The 15,704-nt window shown below is 41.9% G+C and overlaps 4 protein-coding genes across 6 annotated transcripts; 1 reads left to right on the forward strand and 3 right to left on the reverse strand.

Annotated features, from left to right (window-relative positions):
- Positions 1-356: 356 nt before the first annotated feature.
- LOC108075096 (sodium-coupled monocarboxylate transporter 1) lies at positions 357-3,140 on the reverse strand. The gene is made up of 6 exons (XM_017167380.3): positions 2,457-3,140; positions 2,234-2,395; positions 1,993-2,108; positions 1,568-1,927; positions 1,041-1,502; positions 357-976 (listed from the first exon to the last, which is right to left on the reverse strand). The coding sequence occupies exons 1-6, from the start codon at positions 3,138-3,140 to the stop codon at positions 676-678; spliced, it is 2,085 nt and encodes a 694-aa protein (XP_017022869.1). The 3' UTR covers positions 357-675.
- Positions 3,141-5,937: 2,797 nt separating this feature from the next.
- Positions 5,938-6,027, reverse strand: LOC138928560 (uncharacterized). Its single transcript, XM_070285779.1, has one exon. The coding sequence runs from the start codon at positions 6,025-6,027 to the stop codon at positions 5,938-5,940; it is 90 nt and encodes a 29-aa protein (XP_070141880.1).
- A 3,193-nt stretch (positions 6,028-9,220) lies between these two features.
- Positions 9,221-11,706, forward strand: Mfap1 (Microfibril-associated protein 1). Its single transcript, XM_017167636.2, has 2 exons — positions 9,221-9,383; positions 9,454-11,706. Exons 1-2 carry the CDS (start codon positions 9,314-9,316, stop codon positions 10,821-10,823), a joined length of 1,440 nt encoding a protein of 479 aa, XP_017023125.1. The 5' UTR covers positions 9,221-9,313; the 3' UTR covers positions 10,824-11,706.
- Positions 10,827-15,688, reverse strand: mu2 (mutator 2). 3 transcript variants are annotated; one of them, XM_070284944.1, is made up of 13 exons: positions 15,441-15,688; positions 15,177-15,377; positions 14,658-15,117; positions 14,175-14,599; positions 13,739-14,027; positions 13,538-13,680; positions 13,343-13,472; positions 13,061-13,177; positions 12,147-13,004; positions 12,058-12,087; positions 11,900-12,004; positions 11,525-11,827; positions 10,827-11,188 (listed from the first exon to the last, which is right to left on the reverse strand). In XM_070284944.1, exons 1-13 carry the CDS (start codon positions 15,552-15,554, stop codon positions 10,980-10,982), a joined length of 3,384 nt encoding a protein of 1,127 aa, XP_070141045.1. In that variant the 5' UTR covers positions 15,555-15,688; the 3' UTR covers positions 10,827-10,979. The 3 variants fall into 3 exon arrangements, with proteins under 3 accessions (XP_070141045.1, XP_017023124.1, XP_017023123.1); XM_017167635.2 differs by having other exon boundaries at positions 13,538-13,623; positions 13,739-14,599; XM_017167634.2 differs by having other exon boundaries at positions 13,739-14,599.
- Positions 15,689-15,704: the final 16 nt, after the last annotated feature.

A 15,704-nucleotide genomic window follows, 5' to 3' on the forward strand; every position in this document is an offset into this window, starting at 1 on the left:
TGTAAATATATTCATACGTTTTAATTGTAAATTTATTGATGCATTGAAATTATTGTATTTATAATATATGTGTATAATATTTTTTCGAATTTAAATTCCCATGCGAAATAAACTTCTTTGAAAAATCTATGAGACATTGTTATTTTGTTATTATTTGAAGCCTTTTCAATTGAATAGAAAGAGCCTCTCGCAGTCAGCCAATAAAATCTAAAAAGCACAGATTTTTTCATGGAATAGAAAAAAGATTGGTTGTATAAGTAATTGTTTGTAAGATTGAAAACCTTTACCAAGAATCCTCTCGAAACAACATGATAATTTAGAACAATATTTAGTGCAATAATTAAAATATCCTGAAGTTGAAAAGTGTATAATTGTAATTGAATTTTATTTTATTTACGATGCCTTAAACCTAAAACAAAACTATAGATAAATTCATTTTCGTAGTAACATTAGTAAGTGTGTTTTGTGTATATATGGAATACTGTGTCAACGATCGCTGCTTTGGGCCAGCAACCTCGGCTTGGAACAAACTTACGAACTAGAAATCACTCTTTCGACTAAGCTAGGACAGTTAGGGTTGCGACTGGTCTTTGTACATAGAGGTTACAGGTTACACAAGAGGAATGCACAGGTGTGTGAATTCGATTCTCAGGACTCATGAGGGACTCTCGACTTCTATTCGTCATCGATGCGAATGGCGTGGTTCACATGGCCCTCGCCACTTGTAGTCTCTTTGTTATCCACCGCCGTGATGGTGGTCACGGTGCTGCTGGTGGTGTACTGCACCTGGGGATCGCTCTTGAAGACCTCCTCGGAAACGGCGGGATTGTCAATGCCCTTAGTACCGGTGATCTTCAAAACGTTGCGTCGTTGGATGAAATCGATTATCAGCGAGATGAGCCAACCCAGGAAGACGGTGAGCAGGCAGCCAATCATGCTGTACCACATGTAGCTCAACCGGAAAATGGGCCAGGTTCTGTAATGGCAGTATAAAATTATATAATCAAATTAAAATTAATAAATATCTTTTTAAAACTTACGTAAATCCTCTCTGCTCAACGATCTCCACAGGCTCCGTCAGCAAATCTCCGATGATGTTCGTTATGTTGACATGACAATCGCAGTTTTCGATGGATGTGGGCAATGAAGGTTGTTCTACGCTAACGATTTGGGCCACAACCCCCACGAATATAACCAGGACTAGCGACAATAATCCTCCGTAGAAGGCACCCTTGGTATTGGCCTGTTTGCAGGCAATTCCCAAGACAAACAAGCCCAGAGTAACGCCACCAATCAAACCGTTTAGAGTGAGAGTAGCCTGCAGGACTCCCCCAAGATGCTCCACAATAAAGACTAGACCAAAGGAGGCAATGCCAAAGCCCAAGGACATCCACTTGGCATAGGTGGCTCCCTTTTCAGGTGAGATTTTAATATTCATTCCATTGACCAATAGATCCTCGCAGGTCACCGCGGACAAAGAGTTCAAGGCAGAGGCCACAGTTCTATTAAAGAATACGAAAAATAATTGTAAATAAATTTCAAAACCCTTTCCCAAATAAATACCTACCCCAAACTGGCGGCAAAGATGCCGGCCACAAAGATTCCTGCCACGGAATAGATGTGCTCATAGGTGTTGATCACATAGTAGGGCAGCAGCTGATCCGTGGCCGAGATGCGTCCTGCCGTCAAAGGATCACAGTCCGCATAATGGGTGAAGACCATCAGACCCGTATAAAAGTTCAGCAGGAAGACGGCAATCAGACCAATAATGGCAAAGCCTAGAGCAATCTTGGCCAGCTTCAAGGACTTCAACGACATGCACTTCTGTACGGAGGCCTGGTTGGTGCAAAACAGCGAGGTCCAGTAGAAGAAGCCACCAATAACCACCGACCAGACAGTGTGACGGGTCGTGGGATTGGGATCCATACTAAGGGATTTCGAGGGGTTATTAGATATATTAAATTGTATTTAGTTTAAAATTTTAAGACTCACTTGAAAAACTCCAAACGATCATGCTTGGCCGCAGTTTGAAAGACCTGAATGGGATTGCCACTATAGAAGCAGCCCAATCCTACGATTAATACCAAGGAAACAGCCAGGACAGCAGCCTTGAAGGATACAAATACAAATAAATTATTATTTGAAAGAACTTGTAACTAAAATATTAACTGAACGAAGATGTTACTTCCCCTCTATTTATCTTTGAAAAATTCCTCTCAATCTTCAAACTCACCTGGAATGAATCCGCAATAACCACAGCCTTCATGCCACCCTGAGAAGAGTAAAAGACGCAGACCACATAGATCAGGACTACGGCGATCTTGGTGTCCAGACCCGTAGCCTTGGAAAGAGCTATAGCCGGAGCCAGGACAGCCACCGCGGTATAGAAGCACATCTAAAAAATTAAACCAAGTAAATGAAGTCCTTCCCCACAACCAAGATCCTTTAGGTCTCACCTGTATAACATAGAGTACTGCACCCAGAATCCGGATCTCCTTGCCAAACCGAATGCCCAGATACTCATAGCAACTGGTCAGCTCCATCTTGAAGTATATGGGATAGAAGATCTTCACGGCCACCGGAATGACCAGCACCATGGGAATAACGATAAGCACAAACTGGGTGCCCTGGAAGTACATCTCGGAGGGATTTCCCAGCAGCTCAATGGCCGTAATAAAGCTGGTGGTCAAGCTCAGGGTCACAGGGAAAATGCTCATCTCTGAGCCCAACAGAAACTCGTTGGAGGAGCTGCCGCCCTTCTGGAAGAAGCCGTAGAAGATGCCAATGCCCAGGGAGATGACCAGCATGCCCAGCAGGATCACATAGTCGTAGCCCGAAAAGGTGGCCTTGTGGCTGGGAGCACTGCACTCCTCCAGGTCACTCGGAGCAGGCACCTGCTGGCTCTTGAAGGCCCTTAGAAGCAGGGTGGCGGCATTATCAAACTCCACATGCTCCTGTGAACCCGAAGATCCCTGCTGGTAACCTTCGCCTCGCACAATCAGATACTTGTGACTAGGATCCAAGGGAGCTCCGGATCCAGAGCTAACCGGAGACTTTTCCTGCAACGCCAAGGCGGTTATAGAATGTGCCAGGGCGCACAGGGTCAGCAACTTTAGAATGGTGTCCTGCGTGGCGAACATCCTGAAGCCTTAGGTGTCCTGAAGCAAGGAGCAAAGTTGAAAACTTGGGGAGAAGACTCTCTCCTGCCGACGACGACGACTTTTCACCCGGCAACGTGTGTGCAAACTGAAACGAGAAAAGATCAGAAAACGGCAACTTAGATCATTGCAAGATCAAGGTTCGCGATTCGCCAAGAGAAATTGCAGCGAGGCGGCGGCATGACAAAGCTTTCCCAAGACGTGGGTGTCAGTTTGGGTGTCAGCTTTGGAAGCCATTAATTAATTAACGGAACGATCCATTCCATTCCGATCCAAAAAAACAAAAACGGAACACAGTACATAAGAAGAGGAGAGGAGGGAGGCCAATGGCCAGCGCCTCATGTTCAAGTACAAATATATTATTTCCTTAAACAAACAATTCCATTTGAGTGTAATTGCTTTATGATTAATATGTTTTCTTTACGCGACGGCTTTCAAGGCGAGCACTTTTCACTCGCAGATATTTTATTTATATTATTTTTCGGATATATATGTATCTTTGGGGCCCTGAGTTACAATGTTACAGGTTGAACTTCGGGGCTCTGACTGCTTCTAACTGGTTGTTAGGCCACTCAAAACTGGTTATTTCTGGCCAAAAAGAAATCGCATGGATGAGTGCTTAAGGTTGGCAATTTGATAAACTATCTAGCATAATGTTTGAATACACAATTTTGCTCAAAACTGGATTTTTATTCTTTACAAAACCAAAAATGCATTAAATAATCTAGACAATAACCAAGTTCCTTTAACGAGCTGTATCTTTGAGTAACTTAAATTTATTACACACATTCATTTGCCTCTTGTTAATTGTTAAATCATAAAATACACATTTTGCAACCCCCGATAACAGATCGCAATCAGAACCCCTTCAATTGATCCCAAACACAAACACGAGACAATCAATAGAGAAGCTCTGGCGCCTCCTCCTGCCTGAGGCCTCCTCCCACTTTTCCAGCCAATCAAGCCATTAAAGAAAAGCTGCTGCTCCTGTCCCACACGGACATTAATACATATTAAAAAATGCACAGACACAGCCGCAAAAACAGGGCTACAAAGTCTTGAGCGAAAATGAAAATGAGGAATGTGTGTGTTTTGCTGTGCGCCAATCGAGATTTAAGCGAATTCAACTGGTTTAGATCGGTGGCCATTGGACTGAGCCGGATTGCGCCGGTTTGGGCCAGAAATTCGCCATCGCCTTTGCTTGGTGGGGAAGATGCTAAGAGAGGAGCCAGCCTCCCGCTTAAAGATGGCAAGGCCGCTAAGCAAAGAGCTTGGCACCGAAAAAGAAAACACAAAACAGAAGAGAGGGATGGTCAAGAGGGTTCCCCTGCACTGCGAGAAATAGTTTTAGACAATGGAAGTTTGCATTTCTAAACTGAATTATTAAATATTGTTAAATATCTCGGACATTTCAAAGTGTTTAAAATTTTTGAAAAGAATTTAAAATATTTTATAGGTATTAAAAATGTTTGTTCAGAAGCGAGTTATAAGAAAATGTTTTAAAATATTTTAGGATGACTGAGAATACATCAAATAGATTTAAGAATCACTTAAAATATATATAAATATTAAAAAAAAAAAACATTTCATAAAATAAGCAAGCTGAACGTTTTATTTAGAATAATATATAATAGCTATAGAAACTTATTTTTATGATCCATATGCTAATCATTTAACTAATTACTTTCTGTAATAGAATTTTAAACAAACAGGCACCTTGCTTTATCTCTAACAATGGCTTTTAATATATTTAAATGAGGAGAACCAACTTAAACTAATTTGTTTTTATTTTTTGTTTGCTTATTAACTATTTCATGGTTATCTTATCCTGATTTAAACACCTTACATTTTTTTTTTTTATTTATTTTAATCAGCTTAAAACTTTGTTTGTTTTGAAAACGGCGTCTTGTGGGTGAAACTCGTTTTTCTGGGTGGATTGGTCCCACGGGTCGTATGAGTGCCAAGTTCCAAAGTTCTGGTTAATTGATGGACTTTTTACCCCACGCCCAGGCCCTTTTTGCTCAATCTTCAGCATTTCTGGCATCGCCAATTGGTATGCGTGCTTTGTTTTGTTTCGCTCGGCTTTTTTATCTCCCCCTCTCCATTTTTTATTGTTTTTATTAATTTAAACAAAATCATCAGCATCATCAGTTGACATGATTTGCGGCCCAGACTGTTGGCGGAAGATACGGCTGGCGACTGGCAAAGTGGGTGAGAGTGCTGGGCACTTGTTGCCGCCTCGGTTTCGGATTCCAGATCAATCAGAGCAATTTCCCCACAGCCTTGACAGCTGCAAATATTGCCTAATACCAAAGCCCAAGTCAAGCAATTACCGATAATTTGTAAATATTTCTTTTTTGAATGCCACTTTCTCGCTAGAGTAGGTTCTGCTGGTTTTATTACAAGTCGTTTTAGGTTTTTCCCTCACATAACGCAGGGAGAAATGTGAAAAAAATTGCCAGAGTTAGACACAAGTCATTTAACTTGAGCTAATTAAGTTTTGAGTGAACAAGCGCTATCAATTTGCCCTAGTTTTTATTTTTCATTTATTTATTAGCCATAATTTGTTTGTTTTGACGCCTTAACGGTTTCCTTACATCGCAAGGCTGCTGGCCAATGACAACCAGTAAATCATAAAAAATTATCTCACGGAAAAGCTCCACTGTTTAGCACATTCACAATTAAACACTTTGACATTCATTTGATTTCTCACCTCGCTTAAGTTATTTTCCAATCCGTTAAATTCGAAATCCTTCAGTTGTCGTCTTCGTTTTAGCACTCAAATGGAATCAAACATGAGATTATGATATCTTAGAAATGTTCTGAACTGTATTTGCAGGATAGTGCCACGATTATTTCTGTATTTCATTAACGTGTTTTTTTATATTGTTCACAAAAATAAACTGTTTATATATATCACTAGGAATTATAATCCTTTTTTTATATTATCCTTGGATCCTTGGTGTATTTTCGTTGACTTTGAGCACTGTTTGATGGGCTTGATTCTCCTGGCGGTTCGAACGTATTGACAATTTTGAAATGAATGAGTTTTGCAAGCGGCCGTTACGCTATTTTATACGACACCCAAGGCGGCGCAGGCAAAATCACAGATCACAGCACTCGGCGGAGCTTCGCATCGGGAACCCCACATCTCAATGAACTCGATCTCTCTTCGTCGGGGGGCCTTTAAAAGCCGGAAAAAGAGCGAAGATCGAACTAAGAGCAGGCAAAAAGGCAAGACAGAATCACAAGACGAAGCCGAAGCTCAAGCCACGCCGGATATGCGATCGCCGATCGTTGTGGAGAGAGAAAAATCAATAGAAAGCCGAAGCAAAAATATAGGCAACTTTTTTTGTAGAGTTAAAAAAATCTCTAAGATTTATAAAAAATTTATAAAATAATTTTCAATAGTTTTACCATATTATAATATAAAATTTCTTAATATAAATGTATCAAGTTAATGTTTAATTTATTTGTTTTTAATTTTTATTCACAGTTCAACATCAATTAGTAAAGTGCTGTTTATTTACATATTTATAACAGGAAATTACTCAGGAAAATATTAAAGTTGATCAAGTATTGACATTGATAAATAAATAGTTGTATACTAATCAAAGTTTATTTAAGAGTCACTAAAGTGCTCAAAGTAAATTTAGTTATAATCAATAGATTTTTTGTAAGAGCTTAAATAATACTAAACCTATTTGCTGTCAAATAAATCGCTTGTAACTGCCGCCGTCATTGAAAGATTCATTGAAATATTAGCTAAATAATTTATTAGTTTATACAAGCTTTTACCCACAGCACTTTTATTTTTTAAAATATAAATCAAGTTAAGTTATAAATTTCTGTCTCTTTTTAGACCCCTTTTTTTTAGACGCAACTTTGTTGACTTTCAATGAAAAACAAACACTCGTGGGGTTAAGTAATCGGTGAATATAATACAAATTCTGATTCGCTGCAGCGAGCTAAATTTAATGAAAATATGTTTGCCAAACCATAAAAAGAAAAAATGATTTTCAATTCAATTCAATTCAATTTATTTCGGAATTGCAACGTTCTGATTCATTGAATCGGAAACTACGGATTCCTCGAAGATTATATGCGGAAAATATCCGGTATTTTCCCAACTCCTTTGCAGATATGGAGATCGGAGACCGGAGATTCATTCGCCAATTGACCAGAGTTGACCAGTAATGGAAATGCTCGGTAAACAAAGCTGAAAAGCTTAATTGTTGGACAGCAGAGAGATGTGCCAAGTGCTTTCTTGGCAAGATTCGGTTGCGTGATGGTGTAAATATTTCCATTTGGCTCAGCACCCTTTATTACTTTTTAAGTAACTCGCAACAAAGGAAAAAAAGTGCGCCAATTAATAATCTTCGAAACGATTTTATCTCTCTTTCTCGTATTTATTTTGTATTGTTATTTTTTTGTCGCCTCGCCTCAATTGCCGCTATGGCTTTGGTTATGTCTCCTACTTGGATAACGATAACGAGTTCGATCTGGTACGATTTTGATCAGGCATGACACTCTTTCTTTCCCGCTAATAGAAAATTATTTGTTTACAATTTTTTTATATCGCTCGAGTGTGAGTGTTTAATTTTAATTGAAATGTATTAGTGGCAATTTTGAATTGAAACCTCGCGCACTCCGGGCGCCGGGCCAGTTCAAAAGGAGATCCCTTTCCCGCCTCCAATCCCAATAAATTTAAATAAAAGTATTAAGGGAAATGCACGTGGCCGGGGGAGGGAGGAATGCCGGCTCTTATGCATCGAAATAAGATCAATGAATTAATGTCGAATTTACGGGGGACTTCCCCGGCCAGACAGCCGGACGGAAAGTCTCCAAATCAACGCGTTTTGGCCTAAGGTCAGTGAGGGGACATATCTCTACTTCCGAAGATAGGCGAGGGGAATTGCATTTGAGCTCCGAAGCGTGTTGCATTAATTAAATATGCCCGCCGTGTCGTTAACTAACCGACTCTCATGTAAATCTTGGCCATTCCAACTACATTACTACCAGATACTGTGCACCCAAGCCTGAGCCGACCAAAAGCAGTTCAAAGCAGTTCGGCAAATGCGACGCAGCAGAGTGTTTAGGCCCGAAACGATCCTACTACAACAAATCACCGAGTAATATCCAACAAAAACACTAGAAACTCTGCTTATACAGATGCAAGTGGCCGGTGAGACGTCACAAAACTGGTCGAGCCTCTTGCTCATCAGGTTGTTCTTTCGGACTTTGGTCTGGTATGTTAACTGGGCATCGGCATCCGATGTAAGAACTTTATTTACATAACCAGATGGCACGTGCTGACTGCGTGCTGTCGAAAAAAATAATAAAAAAAACCAAACGATATATCAATATATGAGGAATTTTTTGGAACAATTCCTCACGCTTGGGGTTATTTAATTCCGTAATTACACAAGATCAAGATCGGATGTGTGTAGCTGGCCGCCCATCAATATTTATGAATTGTCTGGAGAGAAAGCGTAGTAGTCAATTATTGCACTAATGACAGTGGGCGCTGGCATTGCTAAAAATTATATCCAAATAAGAGGGGCACTGAGAAAAAGTCTTACAATTTAAAAAGAAATTCGCTCTATAGTCAGAAGATAAACGAACAATGAAGGCCTTAGCCCCAAGATCAGCTCCTTTTTAATACCTGAAAAGCTTACTTTCTTATCCGTTTTGTCAACATAATTTTAATTCATTTTAAGTTATCTATTATACTATTTATCAATTCAATTGTTTCTCTATCAGTGGGCATTAAACAACATATATGTATGTCTAATTCAAACCTTAATTGAATGTCTCAATTAGTTGTTGGCCTTAAAGTCAAAGCACTTTCCTATTTTAAACTTTTTAAAATGCTAAAAAAAAGACAAAAAAGTAAATGCAAAATAAAGCCAAAAATGATTTCCTAATTTAAAATTAACAGCTTTTGGTTATAGTGCTGCCACTCTGCCTGAAATTCGTAACATGTAATATATGGTCACACTCAAACCCCGATTGATTAATCGATTATTGATAAGAAATAGATTTCATTGTTTTATCGACTATTTACCATCCCTAGTTTCTTATATCGTGAGGAAAAAAACAAATTGTAGCAATAATTGGTTATTTACACGCAAAATTAATTAGAAAAAGACGAGATGAGTGCCGCCACTGCCCCCACGGGCATTCAGAGCACCGCGGGCGCCATTCCCGTGCGCAATGAGAAGGGTAAGACAGGAATTCCATCTCTTCAAGCACTTCCCCCACACTAATCCATTGTTTATCATATCCCAACCAGGTGAATTGTCCATGCAAAAGGTAAAGGTGCAGCGATATATATCCGGAAAGCGACCTGATTACGCGCGAGCCGATTCCAGTACCGAAGAGAGTGACGACGATGACTTCATTGACACCAGGAAGCGCATGGAGCGCCACAAAGCCGAGCGCCACAAAATGGAGCTCTCCCGTCGTGAAGGAAGCGCAGATGGTGAAGATAAGGACCCGGGAGCGGCGGACGAGGAGGACGAGGCGGAGGTGGATGATCCTCGACTGCGGCGACTTCGAGCCAGACCCGTGGACATGGAGGACATGGAACGGGAGCGCAGGGAACGCCACCGACACATCCACGAGCCCGAAATCATGGAGAGCGACAGCGAGGATGAAGAGGAGGTGGACAAGGAGGGCCAGGAGCAGCAAAGAAACCTCGAGCGAGGCACCAACAAGATTACACTGGCCTCCGAATCCGACACAGATGCCGAGCTTAGCGATACGGAGCTGGAGAAGCGCCGCATTAAGCTACGATCACGGATGCTGCAACAGCAACGCGAGGAGGAGGTGCTCCAGAAGGAAGACGAAAAGCAATCGGAATCCTCTGAATCGGAAAGCTCCGAATACGAGGAGGAGACGGAGAGCGAGGAGGACAACGAACCTAGGTTGAAACCGCTCTTTGTGCGGAAAAGAGATCGCGCCACCATCCAGGAAAAAGAACGCGAAGCCCAGAAACAGAAGCAGCTGGAGGCAGAGGCCAAGCGAGCGGCCAAGGAGCGGAGAAGAGCCACCCTGCGACTGGTGGAGGAGAGCGTCAAAAAGGATTTGGAAAAGACCAAACCCGAGTCAAACGAGGCCTGCATCGAGGATGTGTGCACGGACGATGAGAACGACGAAGTGGAGTACGAGGCCTGGAAGCTGCGCGAGCTCAAGCGAATGAAGCGGGACCGCGAGGAGCGCGATAACAACGAGCGCGAGAAGCTGGAGATCGATCGTATGCGCAATCTCACCGAGGAGGAGCGACGTCAGGAGCTGCGCCAGAACCCCAAGCTGGTCACCAACAAGGCCACCAAGGGCAAGTACAAGTTCCTGCAAAAGTACTACCATCGCGGCGCCTTCTACCTGGACGAGGAAAACGATGTCCTGAAGCGCGACTTTGCGCAGGCCACGCTCGAGGATCACTTTGACAAGACTATTCTGCCCAAGGTGATGCAGGTGAAGAACTTTGGTCGCTGCGGCCGCACCAAGTACACGCATTTAGTGGACCAGGACACCACCAAGTTCGACTCGCCCTGGTATGCGGAATCCTCCAGCAACATCAAATTTCACAACGAACGCGGCGGCGGCATGCGGCAGCAGTTCGACAAGCCCACGGGCTCAAAGCGAAAGAAGTTGGAATAGTAGTTATAGTACAATAAGGAGCTAATAAATGATGTATTTGACAGGATAACTAACAACAAATCTTTGAATACAAAGAGAAGAAGAAAAACACCCAAAACTAACTATAAACGAAGCAGACTAAACTAATTTTTTAACTCATACAAATACAATTCCGGTTTACACCTTCGCCTTGTGCTCCTTCAGGAGCTCCACTTTGTGTTGGACAAGCGATGCCATTACTCCTTCGGACTTAATATAATGCACGTTTTCGTAGTTGCGCAGCTTGACATCCTTGTTCTTGCTAGTGGTCACAACGTAGAGATCCTCAATGCAGGCTAAAGTAGGCGGCTGACTGTAAACTCTGCCCCCGGCACTTTGAATGATGACTGTGGAGAGAAAGATTGAAGGGATTACTAAAAAAGTTTGGAGATCTAAATGCAGAGGAAAAGTTCAATATATAAAACTATCGCTTTTGATATCGTTTTGAATATAAAGCAAAGTGTGATAAATCGATAACATTTCGATATTTCCATAAAAATATCAAAACAAATGTTATCTTTTTAAAAATTAAAATTTTTTAACTTAATTATACATGAAAAGTGGACTAATATATCAACCAAAATGTCGATTTATGGCACATATCCAACTTTGCTTCAGATTTCGATATATTTTTATCAGCAAACCCCAAAAACAAAATTAAATAGATTATATACTTGACGCACTCTTCATTTCATCGACATTCGGTTGGATGCCCCGGCAAAGCATAAAGTTAAAGCCTTTTAACAAACAAGGATGCTGTAGTACGCTAAAAGGATCAAACTTGAACATCTCCTGGAAATTAGAGTCACTAAACAAATGATCTTCCTTAACGGTAATAGATTTCGTTGATTTTATAGACACCAGCCACTTGGAGCTGAAAATGGGCTTGTTTGAGGCAATTGCCGTGAGAAACTTGAAAGTGCGCTCGCCCCTGTCCATGATGAGAACGTCACACTGCTGGGGATCCTCGGTGACTTCGACCACATCTAAGAAAAGAGCAACCAATATCAATTTTTAACAAGATTTTTAAAACTTGTTATTAGTTTTATTGTGCTTACGTTTAAGTGCATTTATGACTGAAATCAAAGCCAGACGATCGCACACAGTGAATGCTATCTTTATTTTTCCATTTGACTTGGCCTGTTTCACATATTTATTGATTGCTAAAAAAAAGAGATTATTTAACAGGTATTTAAAATAACAAAAACTAAATTACCTTTAAGGGGGTCCTGCTGATTTGCTTGGGCTGCAAGGTAAAACGTGTTTTAAATGGTAAAAATAAACTTGGATTTCAATAAAACTTACATGTATTAGATGGATTATTGGAAGCTTTCTCTTCAGCTTTCTTTTCCGATGTGCTGGTGGATGGCTCTTCCTTGGAAATGGATCTTTTCAAGCGCACCACAAGCTTCTTAAGATTGACTGGCTCCTCTAATACAGTTTTCTCTTTGTTGGCCTTTAAATCAGCTAAACTTTTATCAGTGACAGCGGCCTGTCTGGTATTCCTTTCTGGCTTGGCAGTTTTTGATATAGAATCTTCGGCTAATGAAATGGAACCTTTACGTGGCCTGCCTGGTCTGCGTTTTGGCAGGTCTTTAGGTTCTTCCAAGTCTTTGACAGTTTTCTTTCGTCCCCTTTTGGAAGTAGACTGTTCAGCTTCCTCAGGGTTCTTTTTGGCACTTTCCACCAATTTCTCAGCGACTTTTTTAGTTGCTGCCTCGTCAGCTTTTTCCTTAACTTCTTTGGGATTCTTTTTGGCACTTTCCACTGCCTTCTTAATCTCTCTTTTACTTGCTGCCTGGTAAGCGGCCTCTTCTTCAGTTGGCTTTGCCAAGGCTGCCTTTTGCTTTGACATAATCTCCTCCGACGGCTTTGTACTCGTCTCTTCGGGCTCTGAACCTTTAGTTTGTTGCATTGTCTTATTAACTTTTGGTGGAGTTTCCTTAGGTTTGTACTCCTGACTTTTAGCCTGCTTACTCCTGGTCCTGGTTACTTTTTTAACCTGGTTGGTTTCTACCGTTGGAGTAGGAGACCGGCTCTTCGTTTTAGCTTTGCGAGTGGGCCGCCTAGTGACTGCCTTTTTGGGAGCAGCCTCTTCATCCTCGGTACTCAGTTCCGCCTTCTCTGAAATGGCGGTTATCTTGCACAAGCTTTTATTGGGAGCTGGGAAGGAAGGTAAAATATAAGAACTAGATATTTATATTACCAAAGGGACTTACGTTCAGACTTGTCCTTTTCCTGCAAGCTTGATGGACGCTTTCTCGAGTAGCTTACGGAGGCGCAATCATCATCCAATCTCTCCGATTGTTCTGATAAACGTCGATTTCTCTTGATGGCTAAAGAGAGAAAAAAGAAAAACCACTTTTTCGTTGAATTATGATATTTTTAAATGGGTTTCTTTTATAAATAATAAATAATAATATAAAAAAAATCAGATTATAATTCCAAACTACAAAGGTATACAAACTTCAGCTACCCAAATACTAGAATAATTAACCTACGTGTCACAAAAGCTGGCTGACTATCCGTACTGGCAGTGCGTTTCAGATGTTTTTTCTCCTCAACTAATAGCTCATTCTTCCAGCGATTTTTGTTGTCGGCGTTGGGGAAAACGTTTTCGAAAAGGAAAACCTAAAATATATAACATATATTGATTTATTGCATGATTAATCTTTGAGCTATATATAAACAATTACCTTATTGTTATGATCCTTATCCTTAATGACGCAGGGCTTAACGTACTTGAGTGCTTCTTCGTTGGGAGACGACGGCGGGGAAGAAACTACATTACCAGAAGTCATTTCTTTCAGTATTTCTTCGATCTCATCACTCCATGAATCTGGAAAGGCCGTGTAGCTAATTACTCTTTCCAGATTCATTTTATTTTAATTACTCACCTGTATCCTGCGGAATGTTTTCCTTGTTGATATGAAATGGTTGTGTCTCTATAGAGTCCTGTACAGCTCGAGCGGGAGTGGGGGTTTTGCTGGGAAATACCTGAGTGGCAATAAAGTCTTGATTGGTAGATTCATTTGGCTTAGGAAATGCAAAGTCTTGATCGACTTTTTTAGGAGTTTCTGTAGACTGTGTGATTCTTGATGGAAATGCCTGAGTGGCCACAAAGTCTTGATTCAAAGGCACCTTGAAATTGTCAGATCGAAGGCTCTTGTCTTTGCTGGGAAATACCTGAGTGGCAATGAAATCTTCATTAGGTTTCTCAGGAGGTTCTTTTCTAAGAGAAAGTCGTGAAGGAAATGCCTGAGTGCCAACGAAATCTTGATCAATTTCAGCATCCTGCCTAACTTCAGAGCTATTGCCTTTGCTAGGAAATACCTGAGTGGCGATTAAGTCTTGATTGGGTTTCTCTGGAGATTCCTTTGACTTGGAAACCCCCGTTGGAAATGCCTGAGTGGCCACAAAATCTTGATTTATGTCTTGATTTTCACCATCTTCTTCTTCATTTTGTGTGGTCCTCGGGGTCTCAATGGTGGCCACAACCAGCTGCTTTATCCCGCAAAGCTGCGGTGTGGTAGCATTTGATCTTTGTGCCGTCTCCTCCTTCTCATGGGCTTCCATCAACTCGAAGATATCAGGCGTGCTGATGTCACGAATGGCGTCGGCCAGAGGAGCACTCAACTCAGGTGTTATGCAGGTAGCCGCACGATCGGCCTTGGTGCTGTTTAGAAGAGAGCACTTGGAATTGGTGGCCGACCAATTTAAGGCACTCATCTCGAGGTCAGTGGCATCCAGCGGATTGTCTTAAGTGGGAAAGGATTGGTTATCGAGACTTGATTTTCAACTAAACTCAAGACTTACCCTGTTTTTTCTCCAGTTTCTCTGGTATTTCTTTTGTCACCTTCGGCGGTCCCACGGCCATCAAGGCATCGCCCAACATAATCGACGAATCAAAGTCGTCTATGGCATCCTCATCAAACTCATTAAAGTCCTGCGTGCAGATACGTATCTGGGAGCCCATACCGGAGGACTCGGTATCATCGCTGCCACATGTTGTCGTTTCGTGGTGCAGGTCACTAGGTTCTGGTTCTCGCTCCGTTTCGGGTATCACAAAGTCATCGCCCAGCGATACTTTTCCCTTGCTCCCCGCGGGCCTTTCGAAAACAATAGCCTGGGTCTCGGGTATACAGAAGCTATCCGCCGTGGTATTAACACTAGCATTTGCAGGCGGAGGCTGTGTTTCGGGTATACACAAGCTGTCATCGGTTGTGTCAATGGACCTGTCCTTCAGGCATTCGCCGAACCCACTGCTGTCCTGGGCCTGCCAAGAGACATGTACATAGTTGGGATTCCAATGTGGCAGGTTGTTGGTCCACTTACCGCTTCATGGGCCTCATTAAACCGCAAACTGGCCTCCACATTGCCGAAACGCAGTCTCACCTTGCCATCCCTGGCGTCCTGCTTTCGTATGTCTGATATCTGCTTCTCCTCCTCGTTCACAAATATCCTGCCCGCCACAGATGCTATGCGGACGATACCGCTTCGCAGAAGGCTGACGATGCCATGGGCCAGCTCCATCGACTGTACACATTCAAAAAGACATTAATTTGGTTCGTTACCGGAAGCATTTTCACTCAAACTCACTTCACCGGCAATGCAAATCTCCAGACCCTTTTGTTTTCCGATTCTGTATATCTCATTAGGCTTCAAGGGGATCGCCGGCAACCCGTCCACACAAAGGACACACACATCTGCCATCGTGATGGCGCCGCGCGGGAAACTATGTGCGCATTTATTACCAAAACACTTGTCGCAAGCTAAATTTTCTGAGTTGCGAGTCGGGCGCTCAAAAATGTATCGATAGACGATGTTTATCGGTAATCTTGACAGGAGTGCCAACTTGCTTAA

The sequence above is a fragment of the Drosophila kikkawai genome, chromosome 3L (genome assembly GCF_030179895.1).
Source record: "Drosophila kikkawai strain 14028-0561.14 chromosome 3L, DkikHiC1v2, whole genome shotgun sequence".
In the NCBI taxonomy this organism is placed as follows: Eukaryota; Metazoa; Arthropoda; class Insecta; order Diptera; family Drosophilidae; genus Drosophila; species Drosophila kikkawai.